General features: G+C 42.4%; 1 protein-coding gene across 2 annotated transcripts; it reads left to right on the top strand.

Annotated features, from left to right (window-relative positions):
• The first annotated feature begins 8,103 nt into the window (after positions 1–8,103).
• LOC124265717 (indolethylamine N-methyltransferase-like) lies at positions 8,104–17,339 on the top strand. Of its 2 annotated transcripts, none has more exons than XM_046700528.1 (3): positions 8,104–8,361; positions 8,795–9,002; positions 16,736–17,339. In XM_046700528.1, exons 1-3 carry the CDS (start codon positions 8,196–8,198, stop codon positions 17,166–17,168), a joined length of 807 nt encoding a protein of 268 aa, XP_046556484.1. In that variant the 5' UTR covers positions 8,104–8,195; the 3' UTR covers positions 17,169–17,339. The 2 variants fall into 2 exon arrangements, with proteins under 2 accessions (XP_046556484.1, XP_046556483.1); XM_046700527.1 differs by lacking the exon at positions 16,736–17,339 and adding an exon at positions 9,529–10,155.

The following is a 17,339-nucleotide window of genomic DNA, read 5'->3' as shown; positions in this document are numbered from 1 at the left end:
CCTCCACAGGCCAAAGTGAATTGGTGCAAGTGAAGATGAATAGTATTTTTTCATAAATATGAATTCCAACATAGCAAGATACAGGATAACAATCATATTGTATCAAAATAAATATTAAATAGTGACGATACCAGTTTTTTATGCGATGCCACACCATGTCAATTCTATTCCTGACACGCACGTGAGGTTTTCATTGGCCACTCACGATCAGCAGAGCCTGGACAGAATATCAAGGTTCATCAGGGGTTCTGCAATAACAAAAAGACCGCAGTTTTATTATAGTCACGTAATCCAAATATGCAACGAATGCGTCCTAGGGCCATATGATAATGTGGGGTAAGTCACTAGTGACAGTGTCGCGCTGAGGTGGTGTCATGGATGCAACGGGCGATTGAAGCTGGTTTTCAACTTGGGGAAACCCTCGAATAGCTAACTTGAGAAGCCGGTCGAAATCCTCGTGTATTCATGGCAGTTAAGTTTTAAATTTAGGCCCGATCTTCAAAGTGTACATCCTGCTATCGGGGAATCTTTTATCCAAAGCAAACTGTATAGGTCTGGGTTAGAGTTGGTCTTCTATAACCCATGCTTGTCGTAAGATGCGACTAACGGGATCGGGTGATCAGGCTCGCTGACTTGGTTGACACATGTCATCGTGTCCCAATTGCGTAGATCGATGCTCATGCTGTTGATCACTGGATTGTCTGGCCCAGACTATTATTTACAGACCGCTGCCATATAGCTGGAATATTGCCGAGTGTGGCATTAAACAACCAGCCAACTAAACAACGTATGGTATGGATTTACAACTTCTTAAATATTTACAGCACGACGTTTCTGGGCTACTTCTTGCCCCTTCATCAGGTGAATGACAGAATATGATACAAGCAAAATATATAGTATATACAGGAAGCCAGTAAGATAGTATTACAGATTGAGATGTACAGAGATTAAGTGATGTGTTGAGATGAGATGTACAGAGTTCAAAGAGATTAAGTGGTATGTTTATGCAAAGGACGTGCAGAATGTTTATACAGTGTAAAGGATATACATGATAGGATTGATTGGAAGCCACTTATGAAAACAATGAATGATGATGGAAGCCACTTATGAAAACAACGATAGGAAAACACTTATATGAAAACACACATCAAAGCATGTGCAGTGATTAAGGGGAACAAGGGAAAACATGTACATTGAAAGGTTATTATTCTATGCACCATGCATTCGGTAGAAAAAACACCCTGATCCCTGTTGATTTCAGGTTTGGTGCGGTGGATCCAGATGGCCTCCATCAATTTCCTTTTCCGCCAATTGCTGAGTAGTGTAGTGGCGGCCAAAATGTCAGTGTCATCCCAATTGAGTATGGCTGGGATTTCTGATCACATGTTCTGATAACGCTGATTTAAAAGCCAGTGGTAAAGGAAGCTGTGAAACTACCCCTAACCCATGAGGATGTGTGTACAAATTGAAATGTACATGTGGCAGCACCTACATAGGTGAAACAGGCCGGCCTGTATGTACTCGTATGAAAGAACACAAAGCATCGGTGAAAAACTCGGACATGAAATCAGCGTTACCTCCCACCTTAAACCACCCACCCCCAATCTCACCATTAAACCCATACAAACCACCCTCAAAAAAACACTCTGCACCCCCCAAAAAACACTCTCACCATCACACCACAAAAACTGAACCAAAACCTCAACAATCTAGCAGAATTCATTATAGCATCAACACTTATGGAAAAACCTACAAGTCCAAACTCTATCACAAAAGTCTAGCCAGCTTACTCATTGCCCTTAAAAACCCCTTCTAAACCAAACATCACTAAGCTACTCTAGCACCTAACCCCACTTATTACAAATTCATGCCCCATTCCATGGTATTAATAAATTTCTTCTTCCAAATTACTATAACCATGGCGTTAATACAGTGGAATTGCAACGGTCTCCGAGTGCACGGAATGAGCTTAAGGCACTCATCGTCCAAAACAATTTTTTTATAGATTATAGCTCTGCAAGAAACAAAATTATCCCCCCCCAAAAAAAAAAACCCCCAACAAAAAAACACGCCTTCAAAATACCAGGCTATATTTACATTCGGAAAGACAGACTTCGGCCACCTAACCGCCTGGGCGCAGACGGTTTCTCAGATGCTGGAAGGTCAAGGCCATTCCACGCAGCGGTCGGTAGGCCCATACATGCCAGCAGGACGAAGTCGTCTTGTCACTGTGAATCGGCTTAAGCGATGACCCAATGATGTGGCTGCTGATGACGTCACCGTCAACATCCAGTTGCGTAGGTGAATAACCCGCAGATAGCGATCCTCTTGGGGTGTTGTGACTCTGGAACGTCCACTTCTGGGTCGATAACATGTCTGGCCTGTCGTACTGAAACGGTTTAACAGCCGAATTATGGTTTGTCTTGTGCAACCCAATGTCCTTGCAATATCGCTGTTGAAAGCATCCATTTGTGTAATTCCTTTGACCCATTCTCGTTGCGCCGACGTCAATCTTGGCATTTCCTCGTGAGATTTCTGTCAAGTGATTGTTCAGTCTTCACGACAAACAGGTTTTATACTCTCTGACAGAAAAGTGCTGGTGCATGAGGACAATAATCACAATTTTGCAAAAATTCGTGCAAAACACGTACAAATGATTTTGGTTGCATTTTGGCAAATAAAACATGATGTTTGCGTTCTATACAATCAATGTTTTTCAGTAATTTTATTAGTTAGAACGCATATTTGGGATTGCAACAACAATTACACCTGTGTACTTTCTTTTGCTCGTCAGTTTACAACACTGACATTAACACATTCAACAGCAACCTTACAAAGGCCATTCTAGACTTTACAGAGAAACGCATTCCCACTTTTCGATTTAACCCTGCACAAAACACAGTCCCATGGTGGAGCTCAGAAATTATGAACGCCAGAAAGGTAAGAAAAAAGGCTCTTAACCAATCAAAAAGGGACCGTTCCAAATTATATTTGGCTATAAAACTAAGAAACCAAACTAAAAACATTATCAAGGCAGCAAAAATAAACCATTGGAGAAAATTCTGTTCTACCCTAAGGCTAACTCAACGCAATACTAGGACACTGCTGAATAAATTAAAAGCCATTAAGGGCATTTCCCCCAAAAAACATCTCACCCAACTTTCCGGACCTAGCCACAAACAAAAATAAACCTAATATGTATTTGCTGCCCACTTTTCGACCACTAGCAGTTGCACAACTACCCACCACTCTTCCAAAACTTCTTCCAAAACCACACACACACACACACACACACACACACACACACACACACACACACACACACACACACACACACACACCCTACTCTCCTCAACCAGCACACACAGAACTCCCAATAAACAAGATCATCAACATACATGAACTCAAATCAGCACTTAAAAACAAACAAACAGCCTCAGCCCCAGGTCCAGATACCATTTCATACACAATACTTAACAAACTCACACCTAACATGCTAAACCTCACACTCACCCTCTTCAACCATATATGGACCTCAGGAACTATACCCAACACTTGGAAAACAGCCAGGGTGATACAAATCCTCAAACCAGGGAAACCCAATAATGAGCCTCACTCCTACCGCCCCATATCTCTCACCTATGTAAAACACCTGAAGCCATTATTAACAACAGGCTCAAACACCTGATTCAATCCAAACATCTCTCAAACACCTGAGTTTTATTCAAAACCAAACATCTCATTAAGGAGGACCAAAACGGCTTTACTCCAAACGGACAAACTTTAGACCACATTTTACATTTGGAACAAGATATTAAAGTAGCCCAGGCACAAAAACAATACACTATGGCCATTTTCATTGACTTCAGCAAAGTTTTCGACATGGTTTGGCACAACGGCCTCATGCAAAAACTTCAAAAACATGCCATACACGGAAGAGTTCTAAATTTCATTCAGTCATTCCCTAAATAATAGACATATAACCGTCAAATCTCACAACTCTAGCTCGGACCCTTATCATCTTGAAAATGGAACCCCCCAGGGGAGTATTCTGTCCCCAACTTTATTCAACTTCATGATTAATGACATATTCCCAGAAAAATGGCCTGAAATTTCCACTGCTAAATTCGCAGATGACATTTCCTTTTGGACATCTTCCACCTCTGTAAAACAAGCCACCACTAAATGCCAAAGAATGCTAAATTATATTCAAAACAACCTAGTTTTTCCTCTCTTTCCTTTTCTAAGTTCGGCCGTTTTATTATTTTTTCATCTCATGTTTTAAACGTTTTCATTCCAAATACACATAGGTTAAAGCCCCTACATTTAAATTTTTGGGTACGGTGGTTTATCCCCTATTACCAACTATTAATAATTTAAATTAAATCCCACCTACCCCGTCGGCGAAATTGGCGCCCGCCAGAAGCCGACGTTAAACCCTCCAATTCGTCGTCGTTCTGTCATTCACCTGATGAAGGGGCAAGAAGTAGCCCAGAAACATCGTGTTGTAAATATACTCTCCCAAAAAAGAAACGCATCATGAAAATAGCAATTTCATGTAGCAATGAATTAAAACGTGATTCATTTTACAAAAGGTTTTACTCTGTTTATGAGTCCTATGGTGTTTATGTTTTGAAACATCACAACAAAACGCACCATCCGTAAAATACCCGTATTTAACAGCATGATTTTCAATTTCGGCGTGTAGTGTCACAGAATACACAATTCACATGCAATGCACGTGAAAGTTGGGGATCAGATAGTCTCAATGATGGGTATGAAAGGTTGATCCATGTCTGTCCATTATTTACTGTATTTGGAATATTGTTGACGAGCGCAAAATGCCACGTCTAAGTGAAGCCAACCGTCATATCGCCATTGGTTTGCTTGAAGCTGGCCAGTCTCAACGTGCAGTTGCCCGACGCATGAATGTTCACCAAAGCACCATTTGACGGCTCTGGGAGAGATATCGCCGGCAGAATGCGGTAGCAGATGCCCCTCGTAGTGAGCGACCTCGAGCGACCACTGCGGCGCAGGATCGCTACATCCGGGTACATCACCTGCGTCATCGAACAGCTACGGCGACCAGTACCGCTCGACAAATACCCGGATTGAGGAGGCTTTCTGCACAGACCGTCAGGAACAGGTTGAGAGAGGCTGGTTTACGTGCCAGAAGACCTTATTTTGGCCCTGTGCTTCGACAACAACATCGTCGACCTCGAGTTCAATGGTGCACCAACGTTCAGGCCTGGAACCTACCGAATTGGCGTAGAATCTGGTTCAGTGATGAATCACGATTTCTATTGGAACGACGCGATGGAAGAATGCGGGTGTACAGACGTCGACGTGAACGTTTCACCGACGCTTGCGTTCCCCAGGTGGACAGATTCGGCCGGGACAGTGTTATGATGTGGGGAAAGTGTCGTAGGAGAAGTGATGTGGTGATGATCCAGGGCAACCTGACAGCTCAACGGTACTGTGACGAAATCCTACGCCCACACCTCCTTCCAATCATTGATCGCCAGAGGGAGTTGTTTCAACAGGACAATGCCAGGCCCCACACAGCACGTCACACTAGAGACTTCCTCCAGAACCACAACATCAATGTGCTCCCCTGGCCCTCAAGATCACCGGACTTAAACCCGATCGAACATCTGTGGGATGCCCTGGACAGACGGGTGCGACGCCGTAACCCTCAGCCCCAGACACTTCAGCAACTCGCACAGGCACTACAGGCAGAGTGGGCTGCGATTGGGCAACACGAGATTCCGAGACTTCCGCACCGATGCCGTGCAGTTCTAGATGCCCGTCTCGAGGTATTGACTTCAGCGTCACACGTCTCCATGTGACACTCAAACTGACTTTCCTCGAGTTGGTGCCAAAGACGGATCAATCTGCATTCCCAGTGTGCAATTTCGCTATATTTCATTGACTCATAAAGCCTACAAGATGTTTCAAAATAAACATAAAAATACAGTGAAATTCCTATATGCGTTTCTTTTTTTGGGAGAGTATATTAAAGAAGTTGTAAATCCATACCATACGTTGTTGTGTTACCTCCCAACTTCTAAATACCCGTTAAGTATCTGAACGAACCAACTTTCATCCAAAGCGGTCAACTTAAAGGGGATTCAAATCTAATGATTAATCTATTACAGACTGAATGATACAAATTTTAGTCACACTTGCAACCTGCTGACAGTGCTGTTACTTGGGCCATTGAGGCTATCCATACTCAATTATATGCAAAATGTTATCTGCCGTGTAATATTGACTATAGACCTTTAAAACCATTTGAGATGCTGAATATATAATTTCAGCATTTTGGTAAACGACAACCCTCCGCTTGATTGACATGCGTGAAATTAAATGTAAAAATATGTCCCAGAACGTACAATTACACACACCTGCTGCATTTCAAGTACTTGGCAAACATGAGATGTAAATATGGTCTGAATTCCCTATTTTACAGACTGACGTCAAATAGGTGTAATATCGCTGAGTGCGACGTTAAATAGAATCAGAGCTACGGATAACTTTTTGGGCCATTGAGTTATGTACTCGCTTGTGTTCATCTCAATTGGGTATCTTCATTTTCCTTTGAGTAACCAAATAAACTGTACTCACCTCGCTCAAACTCAATTGGGTATTTTGCCATTTTCCATTAATTTTAAAAATATAATAAAGTTTAAATGTTACTGTTTGTTATTTATATTTGATCTGTAATATGAGAAACGATAAGAAAGACTGCAAGTTGTCACTTTCATGTCCTGAAATACAACCACTCAATATACCTAAGTTATTTTATCTATCCACCGGTACCCAAGCTATGGTTTGACATTTTTGTGTGTACGCATGTAAGATCACATTTATTAAGTATTTAAAAAAATTCAAGCGTACTTGTACGCAATAGACTTAATAGGAATTGAGTTTTCAAATAAATATTTGCGTAATTTACGCAGATACGCAGCTTATCTGCACCTCTGTATAATTGTAGCTGCGTAAAGCCATATTCACTAACTCACGACGTATAACTAAATATGAGTAAATATATGTCTCTTGGCCTCGACAGAACCTGGCAGATGTTTTAAGATCATACAAATTCACTATATATTTGGATACAAATGTGTAGAAAAGGAATATTAGCGTTTTCATTCCTGTAGTTTTTATAAAAATTAAATGTATTCAAGCGCAACATGTTTACGGAATTTTGCAGCGATACTCCAGGTTCTTAACAGAGGATGTTTGGTTCCAATTAGTGAGGGAGTGAGTTTAGTTTTGGGCCACACACAGCAATATTCCAGATGTATGGCGGCCGTCTGTAAATAATCAAGTCTGGACCAGACAATCCAATGATCAACAATATGAGCATCGATCTACCCAGTTGGGATACGATGACATACGTCAACCAAGTCAGCGAACCTGACCGCTCCATCCCGTTAGTCGCCTCTTACGACAAGCACGGGTAACTGAAGATCAATTCTAACCGGTTCTTCAGGGGTGGTTCCAATAAGGAACAATGCAATCTCGAAGTGTAGTAGTCTTATCACCAATTCAGTTAAATTCAGTGAATAGCATGTGGTAATGCCACGCCTTGGAAAAATGAACTTGCTCTCGGAGTATCTTCGGATGAGTTCTAATCATGTAAGTTTTGTTTGGTCAGTCGGTTTCGTCAGCGCCATAGACTTGCTCACAGGCTCTACCAAACTAGTGAACGTCAAAACCCGACATTACTTCGGGAGTTCCTCCCACATTAAGCTGACACGCCGTGGTGAGGAAACCGGAAAACAGTTGAAAGGAACGCCGAACCAAACTCGCCCCCATAATTGTTACCCGTGATGGTCTGGTTTAGAATTGGTCTTGTCGTAAGGGGCAATTTACGGTGGTCTTGCTCGAGTTTTATTGACACATGCTGACGTATCCCAAGTGTGTATATCGTGTGTTGATCATTGGATTGTCTGGTCCAGACTCGATTATTAACAGACAGCAGCCATACAGCTGGATTACTGCTAAAGTCGGCGTTAAACAACCACCCAACAAACAACTGCTGCATCAATGGTATTTTACAGCCGCTTCTATGTAGAAGGCGTTACCTCCCTTGATGATTGTGCAATCCTTTATCGGTGATATCGCTGAGTGGTCTGTGACTGAAACACCCAGAACACGCCACCCCCAAAACATTCCCATTAATCGTTATGTCTGCCTCACACACCGACGACCGTACACCGACGTTGTTCCGTGACGACTATAATGACAAGTTCTCGCCAATCGCTTACTTGACTTACTACTGGAGCAACGACCGCGTTCAACAAGACTGGTTTCAGTTTCAGCTCGACGGCGGCTACAACTACCTCAGACACGGTGAGACCACAACTACAACATTGAAAAATCCAGAATTACACAAGAATATATTGTACAATCAAGAAATAGACGTTTGATTTTCTTCGACCCATCCTGGACTTCACCTCCCCACACAGAGGCGAAGTTTGTGGTTGCGTTGTTCGCACATACTGCTCAGAGTTGCGTCCCTTTAGAACAGTAAAACAATCGGATGTTGCCTCCATTGGGTATTTCAGTCAATTTCTGACCAAAAATCCACGTGTTCACTCTCGTCATTTCGGTGACTTGTGATATTTATTAACGCTTATCAGTGGAAAAATATAGATCGCGATTAGTATGTTTTATGAAACTATTTTGATCTATACTGAACTATTTGCTCCCAAAGCCGTCTATGATTCTCCCACCTTTGGCAATATCACTAATGATAATGACAAATAATTTATCATAATCCTAGAGGCTATCTCGGGGACGAGGTTGCTTGATCTTGGGTGTGGTCCTAACCTCGGCAGCATGATTGGCGCCCCCGACCACTTCACCCACATCGTCATGGCGGACTTCTCGCCAGCCAATCTTGAAGTCATCAAGGGATGGGTACGTGGTGATGACGTCAACTTCAGCTGGAGCCACGTGTGCCAGTACTACGTCAAACAATTCGCACTAGAGTAAGTAAATATAAGAATCGAGAATCTTCACTGTTTTTCTTAAATGGGACGGAATGGGGTAGCCTAATGGGTAAAGCGTCCGCTCGTCACGCTGAAGATCCGGGCTCGGTCCCCAACATGGGTACAATATGTGAAGCCCATTTCTTGTGTCTCCCCACCGTGATATTGCTGGAATATTGCTACAGTGGTGTAAAACCGTACACACTCACTCACTCTCCATCGACTTGTGGTATTTCTAAACTCCTGGAGATATTCTCCATATTCCAGACTGTTCAGGGATAGTCAACACTGAAAGCCCCAGCCCCAGAGCACAATAACTTTAGTACAAATCAAACTTTTCCTTTTCCATGCTTTTCTACTTTGTTTCTTTCTTTAAACTTCGCTCGCCACCTTTTACTGAAATGTGTATTCAAAATTTTGCTTTTCTCGTAAGTCATTGTAGATGTTTTATGTTCATATCTTCAGCTTGCTGTATAAGTTGCTTTCCTCACTCCAAACATCTGACCGCGCTGTTGTCTTCTTCCAGTCCAGCCTTCGAATCCACTCGACTGCCTTCGCTGAAAACCTACATCAAGGACGTCGTTCAGTGTGATGTGTTACAGTCGGAACCTCTCGGGTCTTCTTATACGGGTTTTTTCGACTGTGTATTCAGCAGCTATTGTCTCGAAACAGCATCTCGGGACATTGACACCTACAGACGAAGTGTGCTGAATGTCTCATCTCTTCTCCGGGATGGCGGCCATTTTGTGATGCGGGGTGCCTGTGGAGAACACTGCTACCCAGTTGATGGGCAAAACTTCCATAGCCTTGCCTTGAGCCCAGGTCAGTTGACGACGGCCTTGACAGATGCGGGGTTAAAGGTCAAGGAACTCAAGATAGAAGGGGTAGACGACCCTGATGCAGCTGACGCCAATAAAATACATGGCTATTGTGTCCTGGCTAAGAAAGTGGGCTCATAAACCATTCAGCATAACAAACACAATAGATATATCAATATAATGAGATTTATTGTCTCAGCTGGGCATGGCATCAAGGTACCTGATGATGTCTCGGCGTAATAAAGACAGCAACTGAATATGATGGGAACTCGTGAAACAAAGAGTTTTCTAGACCGATCCTTTTCCATTCATGTTTAATAAAACAACAAGTAGTTGCTATGTTGTGATCCGTTCAGTAAAGACTTCAATGGTGATGGTGTGTCAGGGTGGGTCTGAAATATTTGTGAACGGGTGGATTTCCGTAAGACGTGAATAATTTCACACTTGAAATACGTTCCTGTTTGGTGATGAACATTTGAATGTCTGTCAACAACGTTCGTCATCTTTGCGCCATAAAAAGTCCCTAAAAGCCGGCAATCAAAATTGAGTTTGGACCAGACAATCCAGAAAGTGGCCTCATGAGCATCGATCTGCTCTGTTGGGGTACGATGACATGCATCAGCCACGTCAGCGACCCTGACCACCCTATCTCTTAAGTATCTTTAGCATGAGCTGCTGAAGGCCCACCACTTTATTCAGCTGCGGGCACTGCTATTGCAACTGAACAGTGCTTTATAATTATATTGTTCATTGATAGTCAGACCTTGTTGCAGAGTCGTATGTCATGTGAATTTCGGGTTAGAAATCCTACCTATCAATCTTTGCTGGTCGCAAGCGGCGCTGGTCACGATAGCGATGTGCTTTCAGTGCATGTACTTATAACCCCGGATGGTTTCCCAATTGTATCCATTTTCGCAGCAGTTCAGTCCAGTCAATTCTCTACCTCGCCCCACTCAGACACAGTACGACCCGTGAAGATCCGGGTTAGAATTGATCTTCAGCAACCCATGCTTCTCTTAAGAAGCGACTAACGGGATCGGATGGTCAAGCTCGCTGACTTGCTTGACACATGTCATCGTGTCCCATACGCGAAGATCGATGCTCATGCTTTTGATCACTGGCTTTTTCTGGTTCAGATTCGATTATGTACAGACCGCCGCCATATAGCTGGAATATTGCTGAGTACTGCGTTAAACAACAACCGATCAATCAAACTTTTCTTTTATGCTGGACTTCGTCAGTGGTGTAGTGGATACATCGTGGATCTGTAGCCACTTATTATTGAAAGACGTAAGATAAGCTATTTGTTGTTTCCCTGCTTGGAGCTCAGCATAACGGAGATAAACCCAGGACCATTCGGGTCGAGGTCAGTATACATATACTGTTCCTGAGTTGGATATATGCTTTACAATATCAGACCGGCACTAGTCCAGATTGGTACGAGTACACACACACGCACTTACAAACATGTCGGTATGTAGGTACAACACCTTCTCACTCGGGTGCGGCGGTGAGGTAGTCTTGTGGTTCAAGCGTTTGCATGTCAAGCCGAAGACCCGAGTTCAACTCCCCACTTGGGCACAATGTGTTCCAACCAGTTCTGGTGTCCCCCGCCATGATACTGCTGAAATATTGCTAAACACTCCGTGTTGTTTTTTAATTTTTAGCATTTCATTTTATTTATTTATGGGTGTGTTGTGTCGTGTGTGTGTGTGTGTGTGTGCTTGCGTGTGTGTGTGCGTGTGTGTGTGTGTGTGTGTGTGTGTGTGTGTGTGTGTGTGTGTGTGTGTGTGCGTGTGTGTGTGCGTGTGTGTGTTTTGTTTACCCGTGCTCGTGCTCCCCCCAGAGATGTTTATTGCATGGTCTCTGGTTCCACCAAACCAGTGAACGTCTAGGACCTTCATTACTTCGGGAGCTCTTCCCACATTGAGCGGATCTGTCTTGATGTCTGTCATACAGACCCTGAAGCAAATATATCTAAGAAAGCCCATGCAAGTCTAGAACATGTGGCAAGTCTAGATTTCCACAGCTTCAGTCTCAGGGCTCCTTTTCATTATATTTTATTTGTTTTTACTATGAGCTTTTTTCTGTAAAAAATGTTCATTTCAGAGACAAGTTGTTGGTCTAACTGAATTGCACAAATGTTGCATGTTATGGCATTTTATATACGCTTTTATGCAGAAGGAGATACCTCCCTTGATAATTGTGCTATCCGGTGTCAGTGATATCGTATGTGAAGTACAGCTGTCACCGACTGAAACACCCAGAACACGCTACACACAACACATCCACATTGATCGTCATGTCTGCCTCACACACCGACGAACAACCACCAACGCTGTTCCGTGACGACTACAAAGACAAGTTCTCGCCAGTCGCTTACTTGACTAACTCCTGGAACAACGACTGTGTTCAAGAAGACTGGTTTCAGTTTCAGCTCGACGGCGGCTACAACTACCTCAGACACGGTGAGACCACAACTAGAACATTGGACAGACGTTAGATTTGTTTTCTGTCACCCACAGGGAAAGAAACCTTTCAAAATTTCCCACTAGACCAGTGAGTGGACAATGATTAGTAGTCCTGTTTTTACTTCACTAGTCCAAAATAATATTCGTAGATTTACTTAACTATCAACACAAAATTCAATGGCCGCCAGGACCACTGCAAAATTATCATTTAATGGTCCTGATGAATCTTTACTAGCCAGGGACCACAGGACCAGCGTAAATTTCGCACACTGCACCCTGGACCTGACCTGCCCACATGCAGAGAGGTGAATCCGAAATCCGCGAGTGTTTGCGTTGTTCTCGCAACCTGCACAGAGTTGCGTCCCTTTAGAACAGTAACGCAGTCAACCGAAAAGAGATATTTGAGTCAATTTGTGTCGGAAACCCCACGTGTTATCCGCGTCATCTCAGTTCAAATCGGAATTCTACGTGTAAAGGAAAACACCCTGGTATCATTATAGCAACAACAGAAACAGAAGAGATGAAAACAAGTGTGTTGAAATGCATAAAGAACCTTATGTCTCACAAAACCTACAGCAATGTATACATTGAAAATGACATTCCATTAGAAGCGAGAAGATCAGAGGCAAACATGAGGATGTTATTGAGGGAAGTTGGCAAGAATGAGATACTCATGTTTAAATCAGGCAGATCGGTCAGAAGAGAAAAGGACCAAAATAAGCAAAAATTAATTAAGGGCCTGCCCGAATAGGTTTGTGGAACGTGGGAGGATGGTCGAACAAAGTGAATGAGAATTCAGACTTCAGAAAATCAATCATCAGCAACCTTAACTTTGATATTACTTGTATCTGTGAAACCTTTCTGAAAAATGATAATCAGCTATATTTATCAGACTCCTTTATTTGGATTGGACACATTAGGAAGTTTCTACATAAAAATGCCAAAAGGGGTTCAGGTGGCGTTGGTATGTTTATTAGGAAATCACTGCTTGAGAACTATGGCTATGACATCCTGGATAAGTCTGTGGAAGACATCCTGTGGGTAAAGTTCACATCACGGAAGGTCAAGGATGAAGTATTTTGTGTATGTGTAGGTTACCTCCCACCAAATGGATCGACAAGCTTCCAGGTTCTCCACGAACAAGAATATCGTTATCAGAACCTAGGCCTACTATATATCTGTGGGGATTTCAATGCTCGCTGTGGGTATAAGGACGATTTTATTGCTGGTGTTGACGACATCCATCCCCGAGAAGTGATTGATGAAACTGAAAATAACCATGGTTACCTACTGATAGACTTCTTAACTGATAGCAATATGTGCATGCTTAAAGTTAATGACTTTACCCATGTGTCATACAGGGGGCAGTCAGTTGTGGACTACGTTGCAGTCCCCTATGAACAATTGAAGTTTTGCCATGATATTAAAGTGCACAGATTGAGCAATCAGTTAGACATACAAACTGGTGACAAGATACTAGATCATGGAGTTATTGAGTGGAGTATTATGACAGATTCATTGTTAGGGTCAGGAGAGTCTCAGGACAACCAGGAACCAAACAGACGTAAATATGACCTTAAATCAGTCCCAATGGATTTTCTGAATGATGATACCGACAGACTATGTGAGAAAGTGAATAGCACAATGGAAGATATTAACACAGCCCTGCAAGAGAATAACATTGACCAAGCCTACAATAATCTTAATAATTTTCTTGAGTCAGAAATGGGAGAAAGGCTCATACCACTAGCTCGGGCAGCTGGAAACTACTCTTGGAAAATGAGACGATGTAAAACAAAACCGTATTGGACCTCTGAACTGACAAACAGCTTTAACTTGTTATGTAGAAAAGAGAAAGACTGGTTAAAGTGCAAAAGCCCTCACACAAAACGAATTCTAAAAGGTGATTTATGTCAACATAGAAAGGAAGGAATTCAATTGACTCCTAAGAAAATCTAAACGCCGATATCAGCAGCAAAAGAAACTTGAATTAGCCACGGACTTGATGCAGAATAAGTGTAATTTCTGGGAGAAGATCGGAAAGATTGGGTCATCAAATTGTAGAAAACAAGCTATATACCATTAGAGATAATCAATAAGACAAGAGACACTGAGGCAGTATTAAACATATGGAGAGGAAAATATTCCAAGTTTAACTCTGATCTAGATTGTGATAACCGATATGACTCTGAACACCTGAAGATATACAAAAAATAGCTCTATGATGATCAACAATTATCAAGTGAAACTACCGTAAATCCTTCACTAAACAGACCAGTTAGTAAGGAAGAAGTTAGGAGTGACATTTTCAGATGTAAACTAGGTAAAGCTTGTGGTCCTGACAACATTCCAGCTGAGGTGCTTCGTAATGTAGTATGTGTTGAACACAGTACACAGTCTACATTGAGGTAGCTCGTTTGTGGTGCAGGCTTGAACGGATGGAAGCAAATAGGCTCAATAATGCTATCCACCAGTGGTCTAAAACTAGAGGAAAATCCTGGGAAAGGAAAGTAGTGAAAATATTTGAGGAACTTAACCTAATAGATGTGCTGACACTATCAACGCAGAACACATTCTAGATCACCAGCAATATTAGAGGAAATCTGTCAAATAGTGATAAACTGAACTGGAGAACTGAAGTAAATAATCTACCTAAATTAAGGACATACAGGTTGTTTAAACATGATTTGTGTACGGAATCGTACGTAACACTCCCACTACCACTAAGATCAGTTGTAGCATCTCCGAGGTGTGGATCTCTTAAACTAGCCTTAGAAACGGGCAGATTTAGCTCTCCTCCAATCCCAGTGGGTGAACGTTACTGTAAACTATGCAACACTCAGAGTATAGAGGAAGAGAAACATTTTGTCACATGTTATCCGTTCTACAGTGACATTCGGCATGAACTTCTCTCTCAATTATCCAAAGAAGTGCCTGAATTTGATCATTTGGATCCCAATGGCATTTAAGAAGAACACTGTTTACTTAGTAATATGCTTCCATTATCAGTCACTTTTCATGTACCTATTTTATATTGTACAGTAAACATGTATGTACAGTGTTATAAGTGTGTGTGTGAGTGTGCGCGCGCGCGCATGCATGTGTGTGTGTGTATGGCTGTGTGGTTGTATGTATGTATGTGTATGTAAGTATGTGTGTGCGTGCATGTATGTGTGTGTGTGTGTATGGATGGTTGTGTGTGTATGTGGGTATGTAAGTGTGAATGATTGTAAATGTATGTGTATGTAGGTATTTAAGATGGTGTGAGAGTGTGTGTGTGTGTGTGTGTGTGTGTGTGTGTGTGTGTGTGTGTGTGTGTGTGTTTGTATGTGTGGTTGTATGTATGTGTGCTTTTATTTATGATGTGTGTGGTATATACACGCGTGTACGTTGTGTATGGCTGTATGTTTTTTCATTTTTTATTACTGATATGATGTGTATGTGTTATGGCACTAACAGTGTCCCATAGGTCAAAGTTGGACGTATGTTATTCTATGGGTGGGTTATCTGTCTAGATTTTCTGGATGTTTGTATAACTGTTGACACGCTAATAAACAATTGTATTTGTAATAGCTATGGCGCTTATGAGTGAACAAAAAACAAATAGCGTTCAGTATATTTTGTGAAACTGTTTGAATCTGTACTGAACTATTTGCTCCTATTTGCTCTTCTATGATTCTCCCACCTTCAGCAATATCACTAATAATAAAGACAAATAATTTACTATAATCCTAGAGGCCATGTCGGGGACGAAGTTACTGGATCTTGGTTGTGGTCCTAACCTCAGCAGCATGATTGGCGCCCTGACCACTTCACCCATATCGTCATGGCGGACTTCTCGCCGGCCAATCTTGAAGTCATTAAGGGATGGGTACGTGGTGATGACGTCAACTTCAGCTGGAGCCACGTGTGCCAGTACTACGTCAAACAATTCTCACTAGAGTAAGTAAGAATCGAGAATCTTCACTGTTTTTCTTCAACGGGGCCGATGGGGTAGCCAAGTGGTTAAAGTGTCCGCTCGTCGCGCCGAAGACCCGTGTTCGATACCCAACATAGGGGCAATGTGTTCATCCCATTTTTGGTGTCCCCCGCCGTGATATTGCTGGAATATTGCTAAAAGCGGCGTAAAACCATACACTCGCCTACTCTTCATCGACTTGTGCTATTTCTAAAATCCTAGAGATAGTCTCCATATTCCTGAATGTTCTATGATATTGCACGCTGAAAGCCAGTCCCAGAGCACAAATCTTGTTTGACTTTAGTACAAACGTTTCCTGTTCCATACTGTTCAACTATGAGTTGAAAATCCGCTCGCCACAATGTGTAATTAAAACTTTGCTTTTCTCGTAAGTCATTGTAGATGTTTTATGTTCATATCTTTAGCTTGCTGTATAAGTTGTTTTCTTCACTCCAAACATCTGACCGCGCTGTTGTCTACTTCCAGTCCCGCCTTCGAATCCACTCGACTGCCTTCGCTGAAATCCTACATCAAGGACGTCGTTCAGTGTGATGTGTTACAGTCGGAACCTCTCGGGCCTTCTTACACGGGGTTTTTCGACTGTGTATTCAGCAGCTATTGTCTCGAGACAGCATCTCGGGACATTGACACCTACAGACGAAGTGTGCTGAATGTCGCATCTCTTCTCCGGGATGGCGGCCATCTTGTGATGCGGGGTTCGTGTTTTGAGCACTGCTACACAGTTGATGGGCAAAACTTCCATAGCCTTGCCTTGAGCCCAGGTCAGTTGACGACAGCCTTGACAGATGCGGGGTTAAAGGTCAAGGAACTCAAGATAGAAGGGGTAGACGATCCTGATGCAGCTGACGCCAATAAAATACATGGCTATTGCGTCTTGGCTGAGAAAGTGGGCTCATGAACCATTCAGCACAACAAACACAATAGATATATCAATATAATGAGTTTTATCGTCTCAGCTGGGCATGGCATTAAGTTACCTGATGCTGTCTCGGGGTAATAAAGACTGAATATATATATATATGATGAGAACTCGTGAAACAAAGAGTTTTCTAGACCGATCCTTTTCCAT

This window comes from Haliotis rubra, unplaced genomic scaffold, assembly GCF_003918875.1.
Source record: "Haliotis rubra isolate DU_JTF1 unplaced genomic scaffold, ASM391887v1 Scf99, whole genome shotgun sequence".
Classification (NCBI taxonomy): Eukaryota; Metazoa; Mollusca; class Gastropoda; order Lepetellida; family Haliotidae; genus Haliotis; species Haliotis rubra.
Note: the sequence above shows the minus strand (reverse complement) of the source record. Positions and strands in the feature narration are given on the sequence as shown.

Excerpts from the sequence above, each read along its gene's own strand:
- LOC124265717 (XM_046700528.1), top strand. The coding sequence starts at position 8,196 with ATGTCTGCCTCACACACCGACGACCGTACACCGACGTTGTTCCGTGAC. Across the intron at positions 8,362-8,794 it reads CTACAACTACCTCAGACACG|AGGCTATCTCGGGGACGAGG; the intron begins GTGAGACCACAA and ends TCATAATCCTAG. Across the intron at positions 9,003-16,735 it reads GTCAAACAATTCGCACTAGA|TCCCGCCTTCGAATCCACTC; the intron begins GTAAGTAAATAT and ends GTCTACTTCCAG.